Source organism: Merops nubicus, unplaced genomic scaffold (genome assembly GCF_000691845.1).
Source record: "Merops nubicus isolate BGI_N331 unplaced genomic scaffold, ASM69184v1 scaffold4949, whole genome shotgun sequence".
NCBI classification, from domain to species: domain Eukaryota; kingdom Metazoa; phylum Chordata; class Aves; order Coraciiformes; family Meropidae; genus Merops; species Merops nubicus.
This window is the reverse complement of record NW_008632925.1, coordinates 57,134-83,307: the sequence shown is the minus strand read 5'-3', so window position 1 is coordinate 83,307 and position 26,174 is coordinate 57,134. Positions and strand designations below refer to the sequence as shown.

The following is a 26,174-nucleotide window of genomic DNA, read 5'->3' as shown; positions in this document are numbered from 1 at the left end:
TAATTCCTCGTTTGTGTTGCTCGAGTTCTACTTATGTTCTACTAGCACTACACTTAAAGGCAGTATTGGAAAAGGTAGCAGCAACCCAAGGCCATACCTTATGTGAGCGGTGCGAACAGGCTGCTGATGCCGTTGTGTGTTCTCAGAGCATTGGTGGCTTAGGCACAGGTAGGAAAGGGGCCACAGAAGGTGAAGCCACGAAGTCAATTACAAATATTAGCTTCTCTAAAGCAGTAGCTGTGTTAGGCACAGCACAGAATCTGTGATAATCCATAAAAGAAGTTAGGATTTCCAACCCATAAGCTGACTTGCCCATCTCAGCTGTCTCTAGCAATTTACAACTCTATTCTCCTATAGGTGAGACAGCTGTAATTTTTTTTGAATGATTTAAGACTAGAACTTGAAATAATGCTTGGATCCTAAAGAAAAATCAACACAGTTGTGGTTTTAAATTCACCAGCAACAGAGTAATGGCCTGGAAGAACTATCAGGGGAGGGCGAGAATATGATCTGGACCAACAATTTGTACACAGTCCCAACAACAACCAGGATCATTGCACAATAATCCCAGTCATGATTTTTGCCCACAATTGCAGGAAACTAGTATTGTTTACCTATTTCTTCCAAATCTTCATTCCCATGATGGAGGTTAATGGGCCTTTTAAAAGATTTCATAATAGAAGCTGATGATGGTGGTTGAAATACAACTTTTTTTTTTCTTTTTAAAGAGAAGGGGAAAAAAAGTTTAAACAGGACCACATGTTACATGATACTTTGGTAACATGTACATGAAGTTTAAACTCTACAATTTATTTTAAAATAAAGAAGTTTTCCAAGTTCTTCCAGCTCTCCTTAAAACTAGTAGGAAATGTGGAGATTCTTCCTTTCCCTCAGCATGAGCATTCATATTTAAAACAGGGATTCGGTTTCCACTGAATGCTTTTTCAGTCTGTCTGGCACCAGCTGTCTGTCCATCAGTAGTTTTGGGAACTGTGGGGACTGAACTCTGAACTGCGATTCCATTCTTCACCAATGCAGAATACCGTTAAGGGCCTGTATCAGAATTCTCCTCCTTCACAGCAACCAAATCACAGAAATGGGAGTCTGTCTCTGTTGCTGATGACTAACATAGTAGTTATAAAGAATGATCAATATATCTTTTCCTCTGTTTAGAAACTCCCTTAAAAAAAATAAAAGAAAAAAACAAACAAACAAAAAAAACTATGGGAACTATAAGCTCTTTTTCTAGTCGTGCACCCAGATTCTTACCAAGTAGTTGATACAGAATTGTAAATATAGAGACACTCCTGCACACGTTCCTTATATAATATGCAAATACATTTTGTTTGATGGGACCATAGTGCAAAAGCATAGTAAAAATAACAGCCTGTCCCTGGGGTTAGATATTTACACCTAGGACACAGCACAACTTTAGGCTTTGTTGGCAAGGTAATTCTAGAGTTTGTTGAATTACAATGGCTTCATTAAAACAAAAAGCATGAAAAAACAAAACAAAACAAAACCAACAACTTAGGAAACTGTAGCAAGGATATGCAGAAATTAAATTAAAAAAAGAAAAATATTTGAGAGATTTGCCCTGTCTTGTGGGAAAGTATTTAAGCTAGATAACTTTAGCTTAAAGAAATAAATGTTATGAGGACCTTTCTAAATATTTATAGAGTAGTAACGCAGAAATATAGAACCACTAAATCTACTATATGTTTATACTTTACTAAAGGCCTCTGGTTGACAGTAGAGAGCAAATAACATGAGAAAATCTCTCTGACAGCTAGACAGAGAAGCCATTTGCCTCATCTGAACTTCAATCATAGCCATCTCCATGCTGACACAGAGTAGAGCGGTGTTTATGGAAGTGCAGGATGGAATCGCTTAGCCTCAACTCTCCAGAAGCAGCAGGGATCAAACCATGGGTCCCTACCTCCTCCCCATGCAGCCCTGATGCTCCAGGAAGCTGTCTCTAAAAGGCTTTTGTTTATAGGGTTATTGAAATTAAAGAGTAATAGTAATCAAGACAATTTCCCACTTAACATAGGTGAAAAATTAGTATTTCCCCACCCCAAACAAGATGGCAAGCTTCTGACACTGGGCAATCATCAGGGAGAAGATACCCAAGTGCATCAATGCAAGGGTACAGAATGCACAAACAGCAGTGGGGAGCATCTAGAAATGTTGCTGGCACTCTGAAATCCAAGTGCAGGTGTAGAGAACAGCTTGTTTCCAGTTACATGTTTAGACAAGGGTTTTGCAGCCTGACTTTCAGCAAATGTGGGTGGGAAACTGTAATCCAGGAGTATAAACTTTCCTCTTTAATGGCTCATCCCCTTCTTTATGAATATTAAGGAAGTTTTAACACGGACAGGACCTTCCTAGCTATAGGTGGTCATTATAGTAGCCTGAGGAATGCCTTTGACATGACACAATCCTTTATAAAGAGCAGAAAGGGCAAATGCATTTTAAAAAAATAAATCATTTATTTACTCATTAAGTTATTTTTGTTTTTTTTTTTTTTTTTCAAGGGCAGCATTCATGCAGCAGTTAATCCTTGCAAGAACTCAGAATTACCAAGGAAAAAGCATTGCTGTTAAGCACTCAGTTCCAGGATTGATTTTCATATACAACAAAAAAGAGAAATTTTACACATAGGGCCAGGATTCACAGAACCCAGATTTGCAAGCAAGGATGATACAATGTCACTGGGTGTAAAGAGTAGTAGGATACTGGTCACCTTCACTGATGAAGATGTTAATGTCTCTTAAGCATCAATATGGTTGGTCTGGAATGGAAACTGTGTATTTGCTGTGCTTTAGTTTAGATCTGTAACATGGGATTTGGCTGGAGTTTGGGTGTCTCGCTGGTTCTTTGTTTTTTTTTTCCATTTCCCGATGCAGTGTTGGCAAGAATAAGACCTGAATAGTTGGTGCTATTTCTGCCTGAGAATGGATCAAGTCAGTTCACTCCCTTACGATGGAGTTTTGGAAAGTTTTTGTTTCATTGTTTGGCCTGAAACCTGTATGTGGTATTTAGATTATGTTTGTGCTATAGCCACTGCTGATACACAGATGGTGAGAATGGTTCCTGTGGGGCAGGAATGGCCCATACTTTCTTGTGAGTCAACTTCTCTGATTCAAACCCCCCTCTTCCTACCCAGATGTGACAGGAGCCCCTCATTGGGGCCTTCCAGGTGAGATTGTATCAGCACCAGGTTATCCAGCACAGTCCTTGTTGGTCACCATCAGCTTCTCCATTGGCCTTTCCATGGGATCAGTTCAGGGGTCAAGAACAGCTGGGAGAGTTTCGGTGATGGGGTCAGACTGTGATGCACACTGTTGGTACTTCTGATCACAGCTTGTGTCAAGCCCAAATTACGCAGGGATGAGACTGTTTGCGGTGAGGTCATAGCTGAAATATACTTGTCTACCCTGGTCAGGGTTTAGCTTCCGATCAGCGATGACAGCCCATTATGCAGTATTTTCTTCTGCTGGGCAATCCTGAGTGCTTTGTATACATTATTCTTAATTGCACTCAGACAATGTGTCTGTTACTGCTGCACTAAAGCAAAACAGCACCAAAATGTGAGAGAGCTGGAAGCGAGGTTGGGAAAGCTTCTGCTCTGTTTATTTGTGCCAGATCAGGCTCAAAAGCACTGTCACTCTCCAGATTCACTTTTCCCCCTGTTTTCTGTGGAGGCAGTCAGGTGTGAGACAGGGAGAAAGAGGGATAGCCCTGCAAATGACACAGACAGAAAGAAGGGTGATTTTAAAAGAGCAGATGAATTATAAATAGATTCTTTTTTTTTTTTTTTGGCCTGTGATATTATTTCATTTAGATCATTAGAAGTGAAGTGAAAAAATCCATGCTGTTGTCCTTTTTTATGTTTTGCCTTTACTTTTTGCCCATTTGTTAACCTAGGTAATGGAAATCCTTGAGTTCAACCTCACTTCCAAGCCCTCCTTTGCTGTGCCAGTCAGGGATGCTGCAAGGAAAACACATCTCTGTTTTCAAACCACTGTTTTCATTTGAATTTTCAGATGACATGGAAATGTTCCTGTTGGCCTTGAGTGTGACAGAAGCTGGTTGTTACAAATGGTAGGACCAAGTTAAGGCAGCCACAGGGTTTTGGATCTCCTGGCTCCAGCACATGGGACGTGCTGCTCTGGAAACCTGGAGTACAGGGCCTCCATCACATGGAGAGCAGGGTGAAGAGCAAGGCTTGCTCTCCAGCTGTTGATGTTGATGCCAGGCCAGAACTGCAGCCCTGGGTGAAGTTTCAGCAGCCACCACTGCTCTCTCACTGCCTGGTGGTTAGCTCAGGATTTAGGACAGCACATCTCTGCTTCATAAAAGAGGTCGTGTAAAGAGAAGAAAAAATTTTCTAAATTTCCTGTATGGACCTAGTGACACTACTGTAATGGCATGACACATTATTCATGTCTGTTTATCTCGCTCAGTTTTGGCCTTCAAATTGTTTCAGTATCATACGGCTGCACGGATGTACTTGCTCTCTGACGTGGCTGGGAAGGAACATAAATCTGTATTTTACCTTGGCCACCAGACAGTGTTGGGTTCACTTTCTGACTAGCCTATGTTAATCAGGTATCCTACTCTTCTAGCTATAAATCAAGCAGCTGATTAATTATCACAGAGATAATTAGTACTGGCATGTAGCTGTTTTATGGATCTCTTTTTTCTGGGAGCCAAATGCAACCATATGGGAAAACGTAGCTGAGACACTATAAATATGATTCCACTTAGACAGTCATCTCTTCTGTTTTTTGTTATCACAGCAGTGTCAGCACAAGGAAAACAATGAAAGTGAAGAGATGCTGTTGCAGATTTTGTTACAAGTTTGAGGGCTTGGGACTTTTTTTCTTCTTCAAGGACACTGTATTAATCTGAAGAAAGAAGGCTTGATGTGTGTTCATTTATGCCTGCCACAGTTATTTAAGAAATAGCTTCAGTGCTCATACTTGAAGAGCTTTGGTTCTCTTTTAACTATTTCTGGCAGAGTTAGAAAGATATGCCTTGTGCTTTGTATCATGACAACTTGTCTTCTTCAATGAGCCACATCTTAAACTGTGTCAGCCTTCTCTACATTCAAAGTAACTGTCTTCTGCTCATTGCTGTTGGATTGATGCTGTTAACAGCGTGTCTGCCATGCAGCCAGCAGCCCTGAGTGAGGATTTCCACAGAAAATGAAGGCTTTAGTAGTGAAGTGCAGATGGACACCACACAGTGGCTGAGTTCATACAGCTGGGTGTCTTTGGACAGAGCCATTTCTGATCTTCGTGTTGATCTTCATGGAGCCCAGTAAAAATACAGATCTGCATTTGAGGACCCATTCACAAAGCTGGTGCTTTAATGTCAGCTGCTGAAATTTTACTGGCATGAGTAAACAGAGGGAAATAAAATGTGGAGTAGGAATAATGTCATATTCTGAATCTTTTAAGGACCTCTGTAGCACAGAGATTGTCTTTTGGGAACAGCAAACTATTCACCCTGAAGCCATTTCTTTGTGTTCATTTCATTGTGTTGGCTTTTTAGACTATTTTTTAACTATTTTGTTGAACATTCATTGGCTGGATTGGTAAATGTGACCTTACTGCAAGTGGCAGAAGTCAAGGACAGGTTCCCAAAATGATGTGTTGGAGAAGTTTAAGTAGCCTGCAAGAGGAGAAGGCCTTTTTGTCTCTACTCCACATGAAATATAAAAGATAGCATCCTGCCATGATGTGGGATGCCAGGGGGGTAAGGAGATTACACCTCTCTTTTTTTTTGGGAAGAAATAGGAAAATGTGTGTTGCAGTAGAGGCAGGAGAGCCCCTCCTTACTGTTATACACAATTATTGTTGCAGTCTTGACTTGGAATAGGTGCCCCAATAGCTTTTGTTGATCTTTTGAATATTCCATAAAAATATTTCCTTTCAAGATGCCTCATGTTGCTTGTGAAAGGTTTCAGAGATAACTCCTGTCACAGCAATTCCCATCCAAACCTTAGAGCATACGCAAAGCCCTTACACAGTAGCATTAATATGAGGCAGTTTGGATTGTGGTTTATTTTCCCTCTTTAAGACAAAAGTTGTCAGAAGCAGTGTGAGCTAAATGATTGTAAATCATAATTTAGTGCTAAAAAAAAAAATTAATTCACTTGTCTCTCATATAAAGCTAATACCAGAAAAGAAATTAAATGGCTGCTCTGAAGCTGATATAGAGAGCTCTGTGACTCATCCTCAACTTCCTAGGAACAGCTTCCAGAAATCATTTCTTTTCCAAGACCTCTGTTGAGTCTACTACTTCTTTTTCTGACACTTAACCCACTAGCTTCGTGTACTTGTATGTATTATGCATTGCCTTTGGTGCATGTCATATATTACGAAGAGCTTTCTATCCCTAAGGGTTTCTGCAGCTATTTCTGTGAGTTTGTCCTACAGGGCACTTTTCTGAAAAGTTAGCCTTTGCTATGAAGAAAGAGATAGTAACTGAAAGTAGGGAGAGCTCATTAGATTATAATTAAAAGGCAGATTTTAAAAAATGTCATGAGTGAGGTTCTAGTAGGTGGATGCTGGGCAGAAGTGATGCTGGAGAAAAGTCACAGGTGATGTGTTCTTGGGCTGTTCTGTCTTTTCAGTTACTTTACAGCTTTAATTAAATACTGACTCATGAAGAGCACAATGACTTTTAGCTTCATTCAAATCACTTTCTTTAACAAGCTTTAAGAAATACAATGCATGGTCCTACCTTTGCTGTCTAGGATGAATCAATAGCAGATATCTGGAACCACGAGTAAGTTGTTTCAAAGCAGGCTTGTAATTTGCCTCTTACAATGTTATTTCTTCAGCACTTCTGGAAATGTGTGTCTTCACCAGAAATGGAAGATTTTGTCACTGCAGAGCTCAAGTTAGGATTAAGGATTTGTATTTTCCCCCAGAAATATTTTAGAACCAGCCTTGAGCTCCCCAAACAGGTGAAGTCCCAGACTGGCCTAAGGATTTTGGTCTGAGGACCTGTGCTCAGTAATTCAGTGGGAGTCTTGTGCTCCCTCCTTGGCTCTGGTGGGGCTGTGGGGCCACCCACCACCTCTTGTACCTCTTCCTCCACCAAGGAATCAACCCCTCTATTTTAGTGTCTCAATTGAGTTGGAATAGCAGAGCTGTGAACTTCATCTTCATTGATGAATTTGATCAGGTGCAGTTCAAGTAGTAAATGGTATGAGTACCATGTGGGAACTTGATTCCCTACAGAGCCTGGGTGTTGGACTCCTGCCTGCAGCCCTCCCTTCATTAATTGCATTGGCCTCTACCTGAAGGGCAGACCCTGCCTCCTGCATGAAAGACCACAACACTGTGCACCTGGTTTGGCCGCCTTGGTGACTGGGAAGGTTTTCCAGGATGTAGGGCATTGTTAGGAGTGTTTTAATTCATGAGCAGACCTAGGGAAGCTGTTAGGCCTCACGTTACACTCCTTCACTGACCAGAGGCAAGAAGGAAATTACAGACGGTAGCCTCTGGGTTCATTTTGCACGGGCTGTTCCTGTCCTCTTGCATCCACAGTAACTATTTATACACACGAAACTTCACACAGGGCTGTAGCTCTCTGTTTTTTCTTGACTAGTAGTCTTTCCATGTAAGGTGGTAACTCAGCTACTCTGAAGGACAGTTTTCCTTCATTTTGATTTTGTGTAACATAGGGCTGGCATTTTTCCCGCTTGTTAAGCATCTGTATTTCATCTGCCACCATGACTGTCACAGTTTGCATGCCAAGGGATTCCTTGGCACTGAATGATATTCCTAAGTACACAACATTTAAAACCAGCTTCTTATCATGTTTCCCTTTCCCTCCCTTCTTCTTAGATGTAAAGGAGCATCCCACTATGGCCTTACCAAGGAACGAAAGAGGCGTTCCCAAGACTGCTCTCCAGACCATGGCTCCAGCTTAGCAGTAGCTGCCCTGGGCCCTGAGCTCTCAGCAGCTGCAGCCATCGCCTTAATGACAGATGAGCCAGGGCTGGTGAACCCAGCCTTCAGCCCCACCTCAGAGGACAGCCATTCAGGCAGTAGCCCCGGAGACCTGCATCACAGCAACCGAAACAGAAGTAAGAGCTAAAAGTGATTGTTTCAGAGCGTGGCGGCACCTTTCAGCATTTGGTTTCTGTGAAATATATGTTGTTGGAGGCTTTTTTTTAAAAAAAAAAAAAAAGAAAAAGAGACTAAAAGCTTCAATTTTGCATGGTTCAGGAAACCGCACTCAATGATCCTACAGATTTTCAGTGAAAACCAAATTTGCTTGGTCAAGGGCAGTGTCAAGTTGAAGATGGACTACAGGTCTTAAAAAAAGAGTATTTGGGCAAATCATCTCAGTTGGAAGAGCAAATGGTATGTGTGATGTGCTGGGGAGATGGTGTAGCTGTGTAATGGCTTCTTCCCCCAAACACAGTGGCCTAAGTAACGCCCACAGACCATGCCATGGGCACCTACCCATTGTTTGGAACTGTGTTTGGCAGTTGCCAAGTATTCACAGGAAAACAAAATTAAGAAGTGTCTTGGGAGGTTGGGAAATATTTGCCAGCCTTCCAGGGAGGTGCAGCTCAGAGGAGCTGGCCCTGTTGACATAATCAGTCAGGGACAAGTTGCACAGGGAAACCTTCCCTTGATCTTTCACCCTGTGACACTGCAACTGGCTCTGATGAGCATTATATTTGAAAAGTATTGCCTGGCCAAAGACAGACATTGAAGCTTTAATGGTGATTCCAAAGCTTGTATTTGAGGATTCTGAAGCCAAAATGAATAGCCCACCTTGTGTTGCATCAACTGCATGTTGGGAGAAAGGATGAAGGGCTGGCTGAAGAAGTACTAGAAAATGAGCAGTATTATCCTCTTGTATGCACCGACTAGAGAGCCAAGGAAAGGGAGGGGGTAAGAAGAGAACACCAAAATAAAATTAAATCCTGCCAGCTTTATTGAGTTAAGAGGCCACAGTCTGGTTTGAGGGAATGTTATATTATTAGATTATAATGTTTGGCTATAACATGCAGAGCTTGAAGAGACAGAACAGCAACAACTACGAAGACATCTGCAGCAGGACGGAAGAGAATGACATGTTTTGAAAGTATTATGCCTTTTTTAATTGCCTGACCCACGTTGGAAGATGTGACTTACTTTGTCCCTTCGACCTGATAATCTGCAAATTTTTTGACATGAAATTGTTGGCTATCACTGGTGTCTTTAGAAGCATTGCTTTTGGTGTTTTGTTGGGTTTTGGGTTTTTTTTTTCTAGCCCAGAACTGCTGAACTGTGTTGATTTGTTTTTCCCTGCCATTGCAGCTCGACACTTTGAACGCTCCACTATAAGGAGCAGATCTTTTAAAAAAATAAACAAGGCGTTCAGTGCCCTTCGAAGGACGAAAAGTGGAAGTGCTGTTTCCAACCAGGCTGACCAGGAAAGGGAGACTGTTGGAAACTCCGTGGCAGGAGAAGAAGGTAATACTTTATTCTCCTTGTGTTATCACTTAAAATGGGGCAGGGGACCCTATCCATGTGGGAACTGGATGTTCCTCTCTGATGTGCCTTTCATGTGGTGGGCTGTGCGTGATCAACCCAAAAAGTCAATCATTCCTTGTTTTCTTCTTTAAAAAGTTGTTAGTGACTGACAGGCATAAATATTGTTGGGGTGTGGGGGACCTTGTACAGGGCTGTTCTGGTAAGAACCTGCGTGCTACAGCCAGACAAGTATCTAGCACACGGAATGTGGAATTAGTCTGTCTGGGATCTATTACTGGAGCTGTCATTGATTTGCTCTATCATTTTGTTCAAGAGGCTTCATCAGCATGTGTCTGTCTCCCTAAAGCAAATGGATCACGGTGATCCTACATCGTAGGAAATTCATGAGTTGTGGCTAGTGCTTATGAAGCACTGGAAATTCCCAGTGGGAGGATAGTATGAAAGTGCAAAGTACTGTAATTATTCCAGCACTTCTGTGGAATTCTTGGTGACGGACTTGTATTACCTCAGCTAGACAGGTGATGAGGTAAGAATACTCCTCTCTTAAACAGGGGAGAGGCAAGTTTGTCTGACGTGTGTCAAGGATGAGGGGTCTGGCAGGCAGTAACACTAAACATTTGGCATTCTCAAAGCAGTAAGTAAATGTTACTAATTGCTTTGGACTGTAATTACAAAGCCAACGTTAACATTCATGCATCAAGAGGAAGTGATGATGAGTGGGAATCATTGCCTTAATCAAGGTCTTCACTGAACTTATTATTCCTTAGCTTGATGCCTCAGCACCTCATGTCTCTTCGCAGATGAAATGTCCAGGGTAAGGGCTTTAAGGGGACAAAATGCTCAATTTCCTTTTGCTCTGTATTTCAAACTGTCATTGAAACCCACACAAAACAGGGACAAAAGGTTCCCAAATGCTGTGTTTAGGCATTGTTGTTCTTGAAGTGATGAGTCAGAAAATAGTGTTTAATATTTCTTCTGCTTTATTTGCTTATTCCTTCTTGAGAATTTCAGTACATTACTTTTTTCTTGGTACTTGCTAGTCCTCTACTAGTCCATCTACTTGCTGATGTAACCAAAATAAAACCTGATAATTCAAAATTGTGAACTTTCTCCATTAAAATAATGTAAATCTCCTCCTTTACCTGGAAACATTATTAATAACTTAAGTGTCCCAAATATTTTGTTTTTCCCTAAGTAAAATTTTGCAAATAAGTTGTCTATGTGTCTCTTAGAGCAGACAGATGTTTCTAATTCCCTAGCAAGTATTAAATCTACTGTAAGCAAAAGTTTGCCCTTCTTCACCTCAAGTGGAATTCTGTATGTCTGAAGTTCATACTTTTCAAAAGACACCTCTTCAGGATGAGGCATAGACATTTTTATGACTGTTTTCTACCTAGGTTTATAGTTGGCATTAGCTCCTCTGAAAGCTTGGTTTCATGTCTAGAACGTGTGGATGATCTGGATGCCAACAGTATCTATCCAGTAACCCAGTGCGGTCTAGATGCTAACAGAAGGAGATGCGAAGATGACACTTGTCCTTACATTTCTAACAGAATGAAAAAACTCATTGTCTTCTTTTTAAGGGGTATATAGTGGGGCCCTGAAGTGGTAGTCGCTTCAGGGCCCCATTAACAGTGTCAAGATTGTGATTTGTTCTTTGGCTCTGTTTGTGGTTTCATTCCTCTACACCAAGCATGCCTGTAAACTTCCATATATATTCTACTGCACTGGAAAAACCAGGTGGGCATGTAATTACTTAATAAGCACTTACTCTTACATATGAGATCACAGAAGCTGGGTACCTAAATTACCGTATTAATTACATACGCAAAGAATGCGTTTTGATTACAGTTCTGGAATTTGGTCTTTAAAAAAATGTAACAAGTAACTTGCAGCAGTACGAATAGAACAGTATAACAAAGACATCTACTCAGTTCTTTGCAACATGTGCTTTGTGTAATGGCATCTCGAAGGCTCTCTCTGTTTCTTCTCATTGGAGGGGGAAATGAGTGTACCTCTTCCCATAGAAGTTATTACCACCCTGCCAGCTGGAGGCTTGTTTCTTTCTCCAATTTCGTATGTCTTCCTCTTTTTTTTTTTCATATCCCCAGCTGTTCTGAGCACTCCACAGTTGGACTCTGCATTATTGTTGCTGGTCAATCTTTAAGGATAGCTGCAGTATGCTCTACCCTGTGCTTGCTAAGTCCAGCCCCACACCTATGGGAAAAAGGCAATCCCATGTGTTTGTGTCCCCATTGCCATACCGCTGTCTTGAGAACAGAGGTGGTACTGTGGGTGGTGGTTCCTGGCCTTGAAGGTCCCCACACCTAGTGTGAAAGCTGCTGCTGCTGCCTTGCCCCAAGTTTCACAGGTTCATGTCTGGGTCCACTTTAGAGCACACCTCAGCCATGTCTCTGCTCCAGGAGACCGGAGAGCACCTCACCACTTCTTTGGTGCCACCTTTCCTCACCAGGCTTAGTCAGTGAGCAGAACAAAGCTGAGACTGTGCCAGCCTCACAGTGGGCACAGAATGAAATAACCTCTTCTGCTGATAACCTCTTGATGATAAAGGAGCTGTCAGATGATCTGGCAAAGCTCAATGTATTATAGTCCATCTGTCCTCAGTTTTCAAAATTCCCTCATCTTAGTTCAGAAGTATCTGTTCAATCTACATTTTGCCTGTGTTTTGGTCAAAGGAGCTCTGAGAGTGAAAACCATAGTACTTACCTGTGTATCAGCCCTCAGCGTCAACAGCACTGATGTCAAATTTACTGTATGTCCACTGCAGAGCATGTAGGTGTCTTTAATCTGAAGCTGATATGTCTGTGGAACCAATGCTCAGTTGCAATAGGACTATGAGAGTGCGAGACAAAGTAATTATTCCTGATGTGGGAGAAAAAAAATATTCAAGTGATCATGATTCTGCTTAACTTAAAGCTGAATGCAGTACTGGTTTTGGAAAACTCCTTTGCTACCCTGGGACACTGAAAAATATTATGTATAATAGCAAATGTGTTTCTGTTATAATTATAGCAGAGAAATAGTTACAATCTGATGCTATCTTATACCTGGAGCTGGTAGCAGTCCTGCACTGTGAAAATTACTTCATGATTTCCATTTGCAGCCTGTGGTTTGATTTATTTAAACAATGCCATATGCACCCATTTGGGGTCTCAATGATTCAGGATTTCTTTTGTTCATCTGTTCAAATGTTTTGGTGATACTTTCAGCAGAAAGTTCTCTTAATTGTCCAAACTGAAGAAAATGTTAGAAGTGAATGAAAATTGCAAACACTGATGATAATATGCTTGGGAGAATGATGCATTAAGATTTTCTTATTTTTAATAGCTTGATCATTGACAAATAAGCCATGCAAAGAAGTATTTGTCTGTAGACAGCAGCCAAGCCTATGGTATCTACCTGAAAGTGATTTCATTAATAGCACTTACAGCAACAAATAGCTTTCCAGATCTGAAGCAGGAGTTAGGAAAGTTTAAAAGAGATGGTTTCATTCTGAGATGTAAGGGAAGGTGACAGGGACATCCTTCCGGCACTGATGCACTTAAGATGTAATATCTTCTGACTGGATCTACTAGTGTAAATGACCTTGACAATCTACTTAAATGATAAAATATCTCCAAGCAAAGATTGCTCTTCAGTTGGCATCACAGTCTTTAAATTTGCTTCTAAGAAAGACCATATATATATATATATGCATATATGCACACACTCATATATATTCTTTACTCAAACAGATCTATAAATACAAAGTGGCAAAACAGCTAATCCTTTAGGAGGAAATAATTTGGGAATTCAATTGCAAAATCTTTATACAATGTTACAGTAAAAGAGAGGTGTGATTCTGCTTTTCAAAAACATTCATTGGTTCCATTTTGCAGTCAATCTATTGTAAAATAAATTGAGTTTATGATTGCTTTAGGATGTCGAATGTTGTTCAAAGTCAAACTCATTCTTCTTAGTCTCGTGGTGGGTGCAGTTCTACCATCTGTTATTGCTCTGCAGCAGTCAAGACCAAGGCAGCCCTGGCAGGCCCTGGCAAGATCACAGAACAGACTTTTGTGTTATATGGATGTATCTCACTCCTACTGCTACAGTCTGACCTGAGTTGTATTTTTTTTATATACATAAAAAAGAGATAGATATTATAGATACTTCAATGTTTGGGAAAGGTACATGAAGAAAAAGAAGGTAAGTGAAACAGAGCTGGCTCTAGGTACCAACCATTTCCCAGCATTAAGGCTCTCTACGTGCAGGAAACTAAGTGGCTTGTCCAGCCCCAGGACAAGAAAGCACAGCCCAACTTCTGGCTCAGGAAGGCTGCACCCTGCAGGAATCTCACGCTGTTCCTGTTTTCCCTAGTTTTGATTCAGATACAGTTCTGATTTTCCAGAACACCTGTTGGAAATCCTACAGAACTGCTTTCAAGCACTTTGCTCTAGGATGGTGAGCCAGGCAATTTCCAAGAGACTGGCTCTGTAGCATCTCCTCCAGTGCAGACCCATAAGCTTTGCCTGCTGTAGATGAGATAGCCACGACTTTTCTTGAGACTCATTCAATTCTACAACAGTGTAGTTTTAGTTCTTTTGGGACTCATTTGGTAAGAGAGATGTCTAGAAGCAGGAAGTGAGGTTAGAGCTGGCATTGCCTTCTGCCTGCCTCCTGCATCAGACCAAAATCCCTGAAGAATTAATGGAAGGCATTAGATCAAAATTATGGCAAACCATTGGGAGAATGAAATGCTAAATGAAAATCAGTTGGGAAGGAAGAGCTGCAAAACAAAATCCCACACTAGTGTAAATGCATGTGACATTTGCAGACACAAGAATTTTCCAAGAATAGGTTACACAAGCTTCATTTAAATTCTGGTGACCAGGTGCTGGGAAGCATGAGTATGTGTGCCTGCAGATAGCCTTTTCAGGGGGGGCTGGGGGTGGGATGGCTCCTCACATCTGTCAGATTTTCTGATCTAAACAAAGACTTGAAACCTGAGACATGTTTTGTTTACAGTGACCTTTGAGTAATCTGGAATCAATAGTCATAGCAAACATTACACAGTGCTTTGTCACACTGGATACTAGGAACGAAGGCAGAAGTTATCCTGATGGTAGCACTGTCAGAAGAAGCATGGAGCACACAGGAGTCAACCAAAACCTGATCACCAAAGGAACATTACCATTATTACAGAGGGTGGGGATAAAATACTAAGCATACTTAAAATTCTGTATCACAGTCTAATGGTCACTCTACTAATGAGTGCTCGGTGTTCTGTGTCATACCAGACAAGTGGAGTTTACAGTGTGAAGCTGGTGTCTCCTATGTAATCTGTTACTGTAATGGTATGTGTGAAATATCAAAAAAATTGAACACTAATATAAGGAAAATATTGCTTGAGGAGAAAACACACACAGTCTTTCTGAATGCAGATGACATTTTATTATATTGGCAGATTCAGAATGCTCCATACAACCCCCGGTGACAAAAACACAACACTCTGTGGGAAAATCTGCAAGAACCACCAAAAACAAGACAGAAAGTTTACTTCTTTCTAGATTCAGCAGCTCTTCGATATTTAAGGACTGGAAATATAAAATGGTAAAGAAAGGTATGCAACACTCCTAGGTTTTCCTACTCTGGAAAACCTGGTCAAAGAGAACAGAGAATTCTAATCAAGAGTGTAAAAACTGGAAAATGGGGTCTGTGCAAACTGGTGCTCCAGCCTCACAACAGGCTGTGTGTATGTGAACGGTGTACAAGCTCTCAGCCCAGCTGGAGTCCCTTAAATTGGGCTGCTGAGACCTCATTTGGTGTATGCAACCTGGTGCTGGAGCAGGGTGCACCTCTTCTGGCTATGGTATATATATAAGAAAAATTCAGGTTGAAGACACTGCTTTCCAGGCATGGTAGGCTTTGATCAAACTGCACACAATGTATGGTGAAAAATGATAATGGATTTTCTTATTAAAAAAAGCCAACTTGTATATTTTATACGTTTAATTTGTCAGACTTACTGATAGTTTGTCAAAGCAGGCATTGGCCTTTCATTTATTATAGTTTAAGTTGTTGGTATTGCAAATATCCACATTTATGTGTTGGAAGAAAACAAGGCAATTTTTCAATGAAGAGAGCATAAATTAGTGGATCATGGAGCTATTTTGGTTGCTTGGTTTGTGTGAGGAGAAAATGGTGCAATTAATTACATTTTATAAAGACGACAAATCAAATTAAGACAGGAGATGAAGTACATCTTGCTAACTGTAAAAAGAGAAATTTTAATGCTGGCAGACTGGCAAGAATAATGTTTTGGCAAGGTTTGTTTTGTTGCAGCCTGCACACTGCAGAAGAAATTCAAGTATTAAAAATTCTTTTAAGAGAATCTGCATAAAGTCATATTGAAAGTCAACAAAGTTCCACTGCAAGACTTAATAAATGAGTTAAGACATTGTTCAAGATGCAAAAAAACTTATATAAATTTAGACATTATATAAAGATATATGTAAGTCTTATAAAAGTGTAGAGAATCATTGAATGTCACGTTGCACTGATTTTGCTTTTGGGATAACTGCAAATTGAAATAACGTGAGGGCGTCATCAGTCAGTCCACAGTTATCTGTGACCAAGAAATATGTAACTAGGCAATTAATTTAGAAAACAATTTGAAATAAGGTGTGGAGGAATGAGTGTTTTAGTCAAAAAACACAGTTTGTTAGGACATGAGATGAATCATCATGCAATGGGAAATGGAAGTAGTTCTGCTATAGGATTGCTTTGGTAGTCTGCAAAAAATATGGAGATATTTGTTTATGCTCTTTCCATGAAGAGAAGATCTGGGGATCCAGATTATCATTTGCATTTTTACGTATAGATGCCCTTAGAGCCACACCGAGAGTGTAAAATATGAATGCTTATTCTGATGCAGGGATCAGACCTTTGGTAACTTTTGAGGAGTACTTATCTGACTTTAAACATCCACTGAGATGCCAGAGTTAATTGCCTCTTTCTTCTTTCATAGTAATGGAGGGAGTTTAGCACCTCCAAGAGCCATTTAGCGGTGAAGTGAGTATCACTGGCTTTGGTTCCCATTCACTGTAATGAATAAACCAGAGCAAATTGTTCATCAAATTATGCGTTTGACTTAAAGACCTGGATTTAAATGGAGTGAATCTACCCTTCAGGGATAGAAAGAAATGAACAAGTTACAAGTTGGGCAAGTAATATTCAAAAAATAGAGGACTATGGGGAAAATAAAACATCTTCCATTCCTGAGACATTAAAGTTGTGTGCAAAACTGAATTAAATCCATATTGGAGCAGAAACTGCTGCTATGAGAGTATAAACCAAATGAACACTTGAATATTAGGTTGATGAAGGCTGTATAGTTATCTAGATAGATTTTTTTTTTATTGCCTGTCAACTCTGTGTAAAACCACAAAGTCGAAGTCTGTGCTACCGGTAGGTGCTTTTTACAGACGTGGAGGAAGACAGTTTCCTGCCCCGGAGAGCATATGATCAAAGAAGTGGTAAGGGATGCAACATGGTGTTTCTTAATATTTATTTTTTTCCCCTGTTCTTTCTTTCCCCTTGCTTTCTCCCAAAAGGTTTTGGTGCCTTGCTGGTTTGTTGTCTGCTAATTCTGTAGTAGAAAATATTTATTCTGTCTCAGATACTGCTCTGTTAACTTTCATTTAACACTTTACTGCTATTCAGTAACAATCACTGTACTTTCAATTGTGAAATAGGTTATTGAAAACATGTTATCACTTAATTTTTCGACATACAGGTTATTCATATAAGCACTGGATTAAATCCAAACACAAAAAAAATCAAAAGCTTTCTCTCACTTATGAAGGATTCCAAATAATTGAAGACTGACATGCCTGTTCTTGAAAATTCACTGGTGATTTAACTTACTGTTGAATGTGAATTAAAATTCTTACTTGATCTAGAAGGAAAGAAATGATTAGTGACACATTGTGAAAGAAATGTCATTGAAAAGTAGAGTTTCGAAGAGGATACTCCTACCCAGTGCATTACAAATACAAAAAGGACCCCTGCCCACTACTGATCCCTCTTCCTCATGTCCAGACTGCCAGGGCCAGCAGAGATCTTTCCCTCCAGGCACCTTAAACATACTGTGGTTTTAATGCAGGCAGATCGCAGGAGGAGCTAGTAATTCCTGCTTCCTTGAGTTCAAGCACTGATGAAAGGATATGGTAGGACAACTGGTGTGTCCTTTGGGTTGCCTGAGAAACCTTGCCCTTCTGTAACAGAAGGTGAAAACACACTTCCTTGGATGTCACAAGCCAAGCGTCCAGTCCTCAGTTATAGCACCAAAAATGGAGGAAAACAGAGCATCCTGAGATGCTACCAGTGAGACAGTATGTGCAGCTACCATAGCAGGGATGGATGTTTATTAAGGTGTCTGTGACCATCTGCTTTAGGGCCAGAAAGGAACTGTGGCCCAGGTCAGAGATGCCTCTAGTGACTACAAATGTATTGTTGTTCCTTTAAAATATTAACATAGGCATGTAACTGTTTTTAAACACATTTCATCTGTCTGGATTATACCAAAGGTTTAGGGCTGTGTTTTATGGGGGGAGGAGAAAAAAAAAGTAAGTTTGAATGTATTAATTAAAAAAAAGATCCCTTCAAGTCCACTTCCCACTTAGTATAAATCACATCCATGCATAAATCCTGATTTGGATAACTGACAGGTACTTGAAGTTATGCAATGCATGTTTTAGCACAGCAAAGCTGCGATGTCAGATAAATACCTTACCATGTGCATTTCCAGGTTTTCCCAGGTTGTATCACCTGATTCCTGATGGGGAAATTACCTGCATTAAGATCAACCGTACCGATCCCCATGAAAACCTGGCCATTAGGATTGTGGGAGGCAGTGAAACTCCTTTGGTTCACATTATTATACAGCATATTTATCGAGATGGAGTAATTGCCAGAGATGGAAGATTGCTGCCTGGAGACATGATACTAAAGGTATAGTATTGTACCAAGAATAAGACCATCTAAGTTGATCGGGAGATGAGATTTGCAGTGATGTTTGTTTGTGGGGGTAGAATGATGCATGCAGAACCCTCTGGGCTGTGATCTTTTCATTCATTTCAACAGTTTTTCAGGCTCACAGGTTTGTTTATTTTTCCTATTCACTATCAGGCCTCCCTGATTTCTCTTCAAACACGGTAGATCTGAAATGCAAGGTAGCACAATAGACTGTTGGCATTTCTGCCCCAGGGGTGCAAAAGGGTTTTTTTTCTGAAGGCAGGGGCTGGGCTTTTTGCCTAGTTTGTTTCTACTGAATGGTGGGCTTAAATCTCAGTAAGTGAAGTTTCCATTGCCTTATATCCCATTTAAACCAGGATGGGTGATAGGGACCTGATCAGGGTTAAGTTATTTCAGCATCTAGCTCCTCTGTATGATGTGTTCAGCACTGTGGAGTGTGAGACGCTGCCTGCTCTATTTTGGGAGTGTTGCTTCACAGGCAGCCACAGGTGAAATATCTAGAGCAAACTTGTGCAGTGTTCAGGCATTAGCTGTTGGCTGCCACTTCTGCTCCTGTTTCTATAGAAATGTGTAACAGATGAACAAGAATTAGGCCAGATGGTTAAAGATCATGTGTCTTGTGAGCAGTGACTTCAGCACTGGTGTTTGAATGGGAATTGCACTTTCAGCTGCCCCAGAAACCTGGAGCTCTGCAAGGATGCTACAATATATTAATGCTTCAGTCCTTAGAAGAAAAGAGTAATGACAGAAAATACTGTTTCCTTTCCCTGCTTGGGTGGTGTGTAGTTGGAGTGCACAGGTGCATTCTCATTGCCAGCCACAGGTACAGCTGCAGCTCACCCAGGCATACCCCAGGCAGCTTGAATCAGCTAGCTCAAAGATTGGTGACAGCGTGGGAGAGATAGCAAAATGCTCACTCAGCACAGATTTTCCATATTGCAGGTAAACGTCTGAGCAGGCTGCATTGTTCACTGGGGACCATGCTGCCAGGGATAGACTCGTGCTGGCACCCAGGTTAGTCAGTGTAGCATTAGCTGGGATAAGTCTATAGGAGCTGGAAGGCCGCAAGGTCTGACATGTATATCTCAGGGTCATCTTCGAGGTGGGACTCTGGATGCCCATCTTTCTGCCTGCTCTGGCACGCCTGCCTTCTAGAGTTTGTGAGCAGTTCTTCCAGGCCCTACCAACTAGTACTACTATGTATTACATGTAACTGTTAAGGGTACCATCCTTTCTATTTCAGAGCACCATGTGTAAGCCTCTGTGCTTTCTAGCTTTTGCTGACCCCAGTGGTAGTGAGCTGACACTTGAGGCATGTCAGGGTTGTGACATGACTTCTGCTTCATGTCTGACAGACTGTGGCCAAAGGGATTTCAAGGGGCATACTACACTTCGGCACTGTTTAAACATACCTCTGGATTGTGGTTCCTGGTGGCAGCTGGATGAGTATCACCTGGTTGTGCATTTCAGGAAGGCTTTTTGTCCTGGTGCCAGCACAGAGCAGCACAGTTAATGGCACCACTGAGCAAAAGCTGCCTGCAGGGCACATCCAGACTGTAGTGGGAAACTGTGATTGCAGGACAGGCCCAGCTCATCTCTCCCTGGCCATGGCTTTACAGAGGATCCTCAGCAACTTCAGCCCCGTATTGAACTGGTGCAGCACATGCCATTTGTGCTACCCAAGCTGGCAACTTAAAGTCTGTTTCTCTAAAGGTGCAACCCTCCCATCAGGCCACGGTGGGGACAGAGTCTCATCATGCCCAAACAGGCAGCCTGCAAAAACAAATCCCAGTCGAATGCTGTTGTCCGTGCTGGGGAACATTTCTATTGCAGTTCAGAGACATTTCTTAATATTTAAATGGTTCAACCTGTGTAATGTAAAACTATGTGAAAATAGCTTGTCTGATTTGGGGTTTCCAGTCAGCAACAAATGACAGCCTTGCAACTGGTTTTCATTTAGCAGTGATAAAGCACGCTGCCTAGTCACTCTTACACACACAGAAATTACAGTATTGACTGGAATCTCTTTATTTTTTTCTCTTTCTTTACCCAAGCCAAAATGAAGACGTGGCAGTTGCGCAGCTTTACTGCCATGTGAGCTAAATCTTACCTGGAAAACACTGAGAAACGTAAAAAGCAAGATTCTCTGATGGGGTAACACAGCATAAATGCTAGTAAATATCCAGGGCATTCAAACTTCCATTTAAGGCTCTTTTCTTCATTTTAATTAGAAATTTGTTAGTGTGGATCATTTCTTTTACTGTTTGCAGAGTGTTTGGGAGATAATGAAGAAGAGAAACAGTAAGGAAGTGGTGGGAGTGAAAGGAAAGTTTGGCAAGGTGATTTGAAATCGGAAGCTAGAGAAGCAACAAAAGTCCCAGTTGGACTTGATCTTAGAGATCTTTTCCAACCTTAATGATTCTGTGACTCTGTGAAAACTAAGATATATGAAAGGATACTGGAGTTTGGGAAAGAGCAATATTATAGCTGAAAAATAACACGCATGTCTGGAGATTATCAGGGAGAAAGGGGGGAAAAAAAGGCAGAAAGTGTCTGTACAACATGTCCTTTCCTTGGGGGGAAGACTGTTCTGCACCACAGACTTGGCCTCCTGTGTGACACAGTTTGAAATAGCACATGTCACTTTGTATGAAGACATCTGTGTAAATAGATCTGCCCTCTCCAGTGCCAGTTCAGATGAGACGGTCTTTCTGATGCCGATTTACACTTCTCTCTTCCAGGTAAATGGCATGGACATCAAAAATGTGCCTCACAACTATGCCCTGTCAATCCTGAAGCAGCCCTGCCACGTGCTCCGACTGACAGTGCTCCGCGAGCAGAGGTACCGGTGCCGGCACGGCGGGCTCTCCCTTGATGCTCACTGCACCAGGGACGACAGCTTCCACGTCGTGCTGAACAAAAGTAGTCCGGACGAGCAGCTGGGGATAAAGCTGGTCCGCAAGGCTGATGAACCGGGGGTATTTATTTTCAACTTGTTGCAAGGCGGTGTGGCTGCTCGTGATGGACAGCTTCAGGAGAACGACCGGGTGTTGGCCATCAACGGGCACGACCACCGGTACGGCAGTCCAGAGAGCGCAGCCCAGCTGATACAGGTTTGTAACCATCACGCTGACCCCGCTCTCTGAACTTTGCAAGAACCAGGCAGTGTATTTTCACTATCCATTGCAAAGCAGGGGCCAAAGTCTTTGTGGTGTATTTGAGGGAGGGAAGGAAATGTGTCAGATGGGAATTTACAGCTCTGAAAGCTCCTTGGTTTCACTTGGGGTTCAGGGCTGAATATGAGCATGGACTCTCAAAGTGATATGTGCTATCATCAGGCTTTGTAATGCACAGATCAAGGTACACATCCATATACTCTGCATATCACTGAAGAGTGATGTCACCTGTCAAAAAACAGGCCAGCCTGCACCCTCCCTGGAAGTAATGGGTCCAGCTGGGTCCTGACTCCTTCTGCTCAAAGGAGGCACTGTGGCCACTGGATGCAGCCCAGAGCAGCCTAAGCCAATGAACAGCATGTTTCAGGATAAACATCATCTTCTGAGAGAGTTGGTGGTGTTCAGCCTGGAGAAGTGAAGACTCTGGGGAGACCTTATTGCAGCCTTCTATTGTCTGAAGGAGGCCTACAAGAATGCTAGGGAGAGGTTTTTTACAAGGGTTTGTAGCAATAGGACAAGGGGTTAATGAGTTCAAACTGGAAGAAGGTCAGTACAGATTAGATGTAAGGAAGTTCTTCACTATGAGGGTGGCAAGACACTGGAACAGGTTGCCCAGGGAAATTATGGATGGTCCCTCACTGGAGGGGTTCCAGACAAGGTTTTATGAGGCCTTGCACAACCTGGTCTAGTGGGAGATGTCCCTGCCCATGGCAAGGGGGTTGGAACTCAGTGACCTTTAAGGTCACTTCCAACCCCAAACAGTTCTTTCATTCCCAGACTCGGTGATTTCCCATGGGTGTGCTTTACAATTGAAAGTACTCCACACCTGGTAGGTATTTCTTACCTAAATCTAGCATATGGAAATCCAGATGTTTTGGAAAAAATGGATCTGTAGATGTAGTTTTTATAAATCTCTATTTAGAGTTACATGGAGGGGTGCTCTGAAATACAGAAAACAATATTATAACAAAGATGTCAGAAAAAAAAATGCTTTTCTCAGCTAGAAAAATCAGTCAGCTTCTGGCTGATTTCCCCTCTAGAATAATTTTCGTTTGTTTTCTTTCTTTACAGCCTATGTTTTTAGAAACATAAAAAGTAAACGTAAGAATCTTTTGTTGTTTTAATCTCGTTTATAACAGTTATTATACTTGTGCAGTTTTACTTTTCATTTGGAGGTATGCTGAGTGCTAACGTACTGAAGAATTTCATGTGCCTCAGTAGCAAGGTGTCAAATCAGGCTGGCTGCTTCCCCTTTCCAACAGGTATAATCAGGGTAACGTGAGTCTGAAAGAAGCATTTGAATCCATGAGTTTTGTCGAAAGGATTCCTCCTTTAGCATATGTTCACAGTTGTCTGTAGCCGACTTCTGTTGAGAGGTTTATAGCATAGATGAAGAAAATGTCGTCCCCTTGCATAATGTCAGTTGTTGAAATTCTGGTCCAGCATCCTCCTAGATTACTTTATGTAGCTCACGAACTGGGATCAGAAGGCAGTGGTGGGAGAGGTCTAAATTCTCCAAGAGGAACAAGTCTGGAATGAAAACCTTTCTAAAACATTGGTATTCTTGGAGCAGTTCTTTATGGCTACAAAACAAGGCAACAGTGCTTCATAAGCAAAAAACACATGCAGCCTAGAGATGAAGTGGAAAAAATGACTAATGAGACCATTCACACACAAGTGTTTAAAAATGCAACTAAAGCCCTTATTGGTTTCCAAAGAGTGGATGTTATTTATAATAATGCTTGAAATGCACACCATTCCCTGGGAATTTAAGCAACATGCCCATCAAAGGGGAGACTTAAGTTTCCAGACTGCCAGGATTACATTGCATTGATGTGAGCACTGTGAATCACATTTGCCTAATGCTAAATTCTCGGAACCTGTGTCTTTTTTGTCATGTTTTTTCATCAATTATCATTTGCCTTTCCTGTTTCCATGTTATGCCAGAGAAAAAACATTTTACTGAAGCCACAAGTGTTTTGCATTTGCTTCTTACACAAAGGGATGTTTCACTATGTCCTCTGATTTCTCAACAGCGTCCTGCCTGTTGAGACCTCAGCGTGTGTCACTCACAGTACATTGAGGTCTTCAAATTCGTGGTAGTGGAAGCTTCAAATACATGATCAGTTTCTTTAAAAACAGAACTAACATCCACTAAAAGGTGGTGGTGGCTTGTTAGGCCAAGCACAGCTGGGAGAACAGCAGATTTCTGTGGAATCTGATTAGTTTTGACTTCTAAATAATGAATAACTGAGACAAATCTGATTCTTCAGGCCTTTAGCAATTATGTATTATCATATGTGATGCAGTTGTTAATCAATAGATTAGGTGCCTCGCTGTTTATAAGCTCAGTCACACGAACCGAAATGAGGAAAACACACTAGGGCTAATTAGGAAAGTGCACACATCGTAAGACTTGAGAGTTTGCTGCTTCCCATCTGTCACGTCATCTTTAGTCATGGCCCTGTGTCAGATGTGGCACTTTTAATCTAAATAACGTGACATTCCACATCTGTTTTCCGTGGGAGTGACAAGAAAAGGAACAAGGTAACAGAGCAGTGGGCGTTCGTGTGAGCGCATCAAGCCGAGCTGCACGAGTTGAGCCAGACTTTACTGCCCCCAGATGTTCACCCTCCTCTCTCCCTCTTTCCTTCACCCCACAGTTCAGAGCAGCTGTGACAGGAGCACAACCCCCTGTCTGTCATGACAGCCTCAGCTGGGAGAAAGCAGGTTGTGATGAGGACAACATACAGGCTCCAAAATCCCTGTGAGCTCTGGGGCAGCTTCTGTTGAGAGCAGCACTCATGCCTCTTTTAAAGATGCAGTTGCCTACTAGATGGTCAGAAGTTGTCACTGTGCCTCTGCCTCCCTGCATGATCTGCTTTGGCTGTAACACAGATTTTAATTTTAGTAGATTGTTTCAGCTATTACTCGCATTCAGTCTCAAAGCTAACCTCGTTTCTTTAATTCTTGATCCAGTCCAAAAATACAGAGAGGGAATTGTGGGGAAAATAAGTGGTCGGAGGGAGGGAGGGAGCAGAATGAAGCAGTAATTAATATTCTGATCAGTAGAAATGTTAATGGGTTTTTATATGGAAGTGCATAAATGCAGAAGCTGGCCTTGTTGTTTGGATAACTTCTTAAAACACTCTAGACTTCTGAGAAATTACTCGACTGACCTGGAGACAAAAGTGACATTGCAATGGAGCCTCTTGTTGAACTTTTGCTACTCATTCTATGAGAATTAATCACGTTTACAACCTTCCTCTAAATAACCAACTTTGAGACTAGCCATGTGGTAACAGATGAGTTTTAAACAGAAGTTACGTAAGTAGAAGTTGTTTGTTTTAGAGAAAGCTGTATTTTCATGGGGCCACGTGACCTTAGTAGGCTCAGTCTTGTATTGTTCAGTTCCATCTCAATCATATTACAAACCAGGGACCAGGGTGGTTTCCTTGCTCCTGAGATACAGCATTCTGCTTTTGGTTATCAGTTGAGTTCAGAGTCCAGGAACTAATATTCCATAAAAACAGACCTAGCAAAAATACCTAGAAAATTATTTTTCAATTGGGTATGCATGTTCCAAAAGATGTATTATGAAGCTGTGGAGTTTTCAGTTGCTGGTGAAAAAAACAGCACCTCACAAAATATTGGTAAAGTAACAAAGAAGTGCATTTTTTACTAAGATATTGCAGTCCTTAGAAGTAGCATGGCCTGGAAAATGCAGATATCAGGCTTGAAGTTGGAGGTTTAGGAGAGGCAGGTTGCTCTTTCTTTTAACTGCAGTGATATTTTTCAAAAGCATTTTTTAACTCTCAGCCACTACCATTGAATCCCGCTCCAGAAAAGACAAACCAGCCTATAAAAACAAAAATCCCAGGGGCCTCCTCTGGCTTCTGTTAATTGTCTGTGGGAGATTCAATTTCAATAGCACAACTGGATCTGGGCTGGGTTTCCAGCTGCTTGTTCCATGCCAGATTCCCTTGGAGCTTCCCCGCAGCAAGCAGGGCACAGACAGCGTGCCAGCAAGCGAGTGTGGAGGTCTGATGCCTCTGGGGCTGAAGTACCAACGGGCATTGCTACTGCAGCTCCAGGGGGATCAGACCTCCAGGCGTGCTTGTGATGGGGTCTGTGTTAGATACTGAGCAGTTCCTCTGTGAGCAAGCACACTGGGGTCCCTCTGGAGAGCCCCCTTCTTCCTGCCTCTCCACCAGTGTCTTTAGCGTGGAGAGAAGATTAGAGGATTAAATTTTTATCATCTGAGTATGCTTCTATAGCACCGAGGCTACTCCTACATTTCAGTTCAATATGTTGGTTTGCCCTCATGGCAGACACTTATGATTTACTCAGCTAAATCCCATTTCCTCTCAGCTCTAACTTTGCATCACTGTTGTCTTGAACACATTCGTATGAGCCTCTCTGAGGAAAGAATGAAACCATTTGC

General features: G+C 41.6%; 1 protein-coding gene across 2 annotated transcripts in view; it reads left to right on the top strand.

Annotated features, from left to right (window-relative positions):
- Positions 1 to 26,174, top strand: part of LNX1 (ligand of numb-protein X 1, E3 ubiquitin protein ligase) — a 65,009-nt gene that overhangs the window by 22,162 nt on the left and 16,673 nt on the right. For both annotated transcript variants that reach the window (XM_008948051.1, XM_008948052.1), the window contains exons 2-5: positions 7,869 to 8,110; positions 9,339 to 9,494; positions 18,328 to 18,530; positions 21,296 to 21,667. In XM_008948051.1, the coding sequence (XP_008946299.1) occupies positions 7,869 to 8,110; positions 9,339 to 9,494; positions 18,328 to 18,530; positions 21,296 to 21,667 (973 nt within the window). The remainder of the gene's footprint in view (positions 1 to 7,868; positions 8,111 to 9,338; positions 9,495 to 18,327; positions 18,531 to 21,295; positions 21,668 to 26,174) is intronic.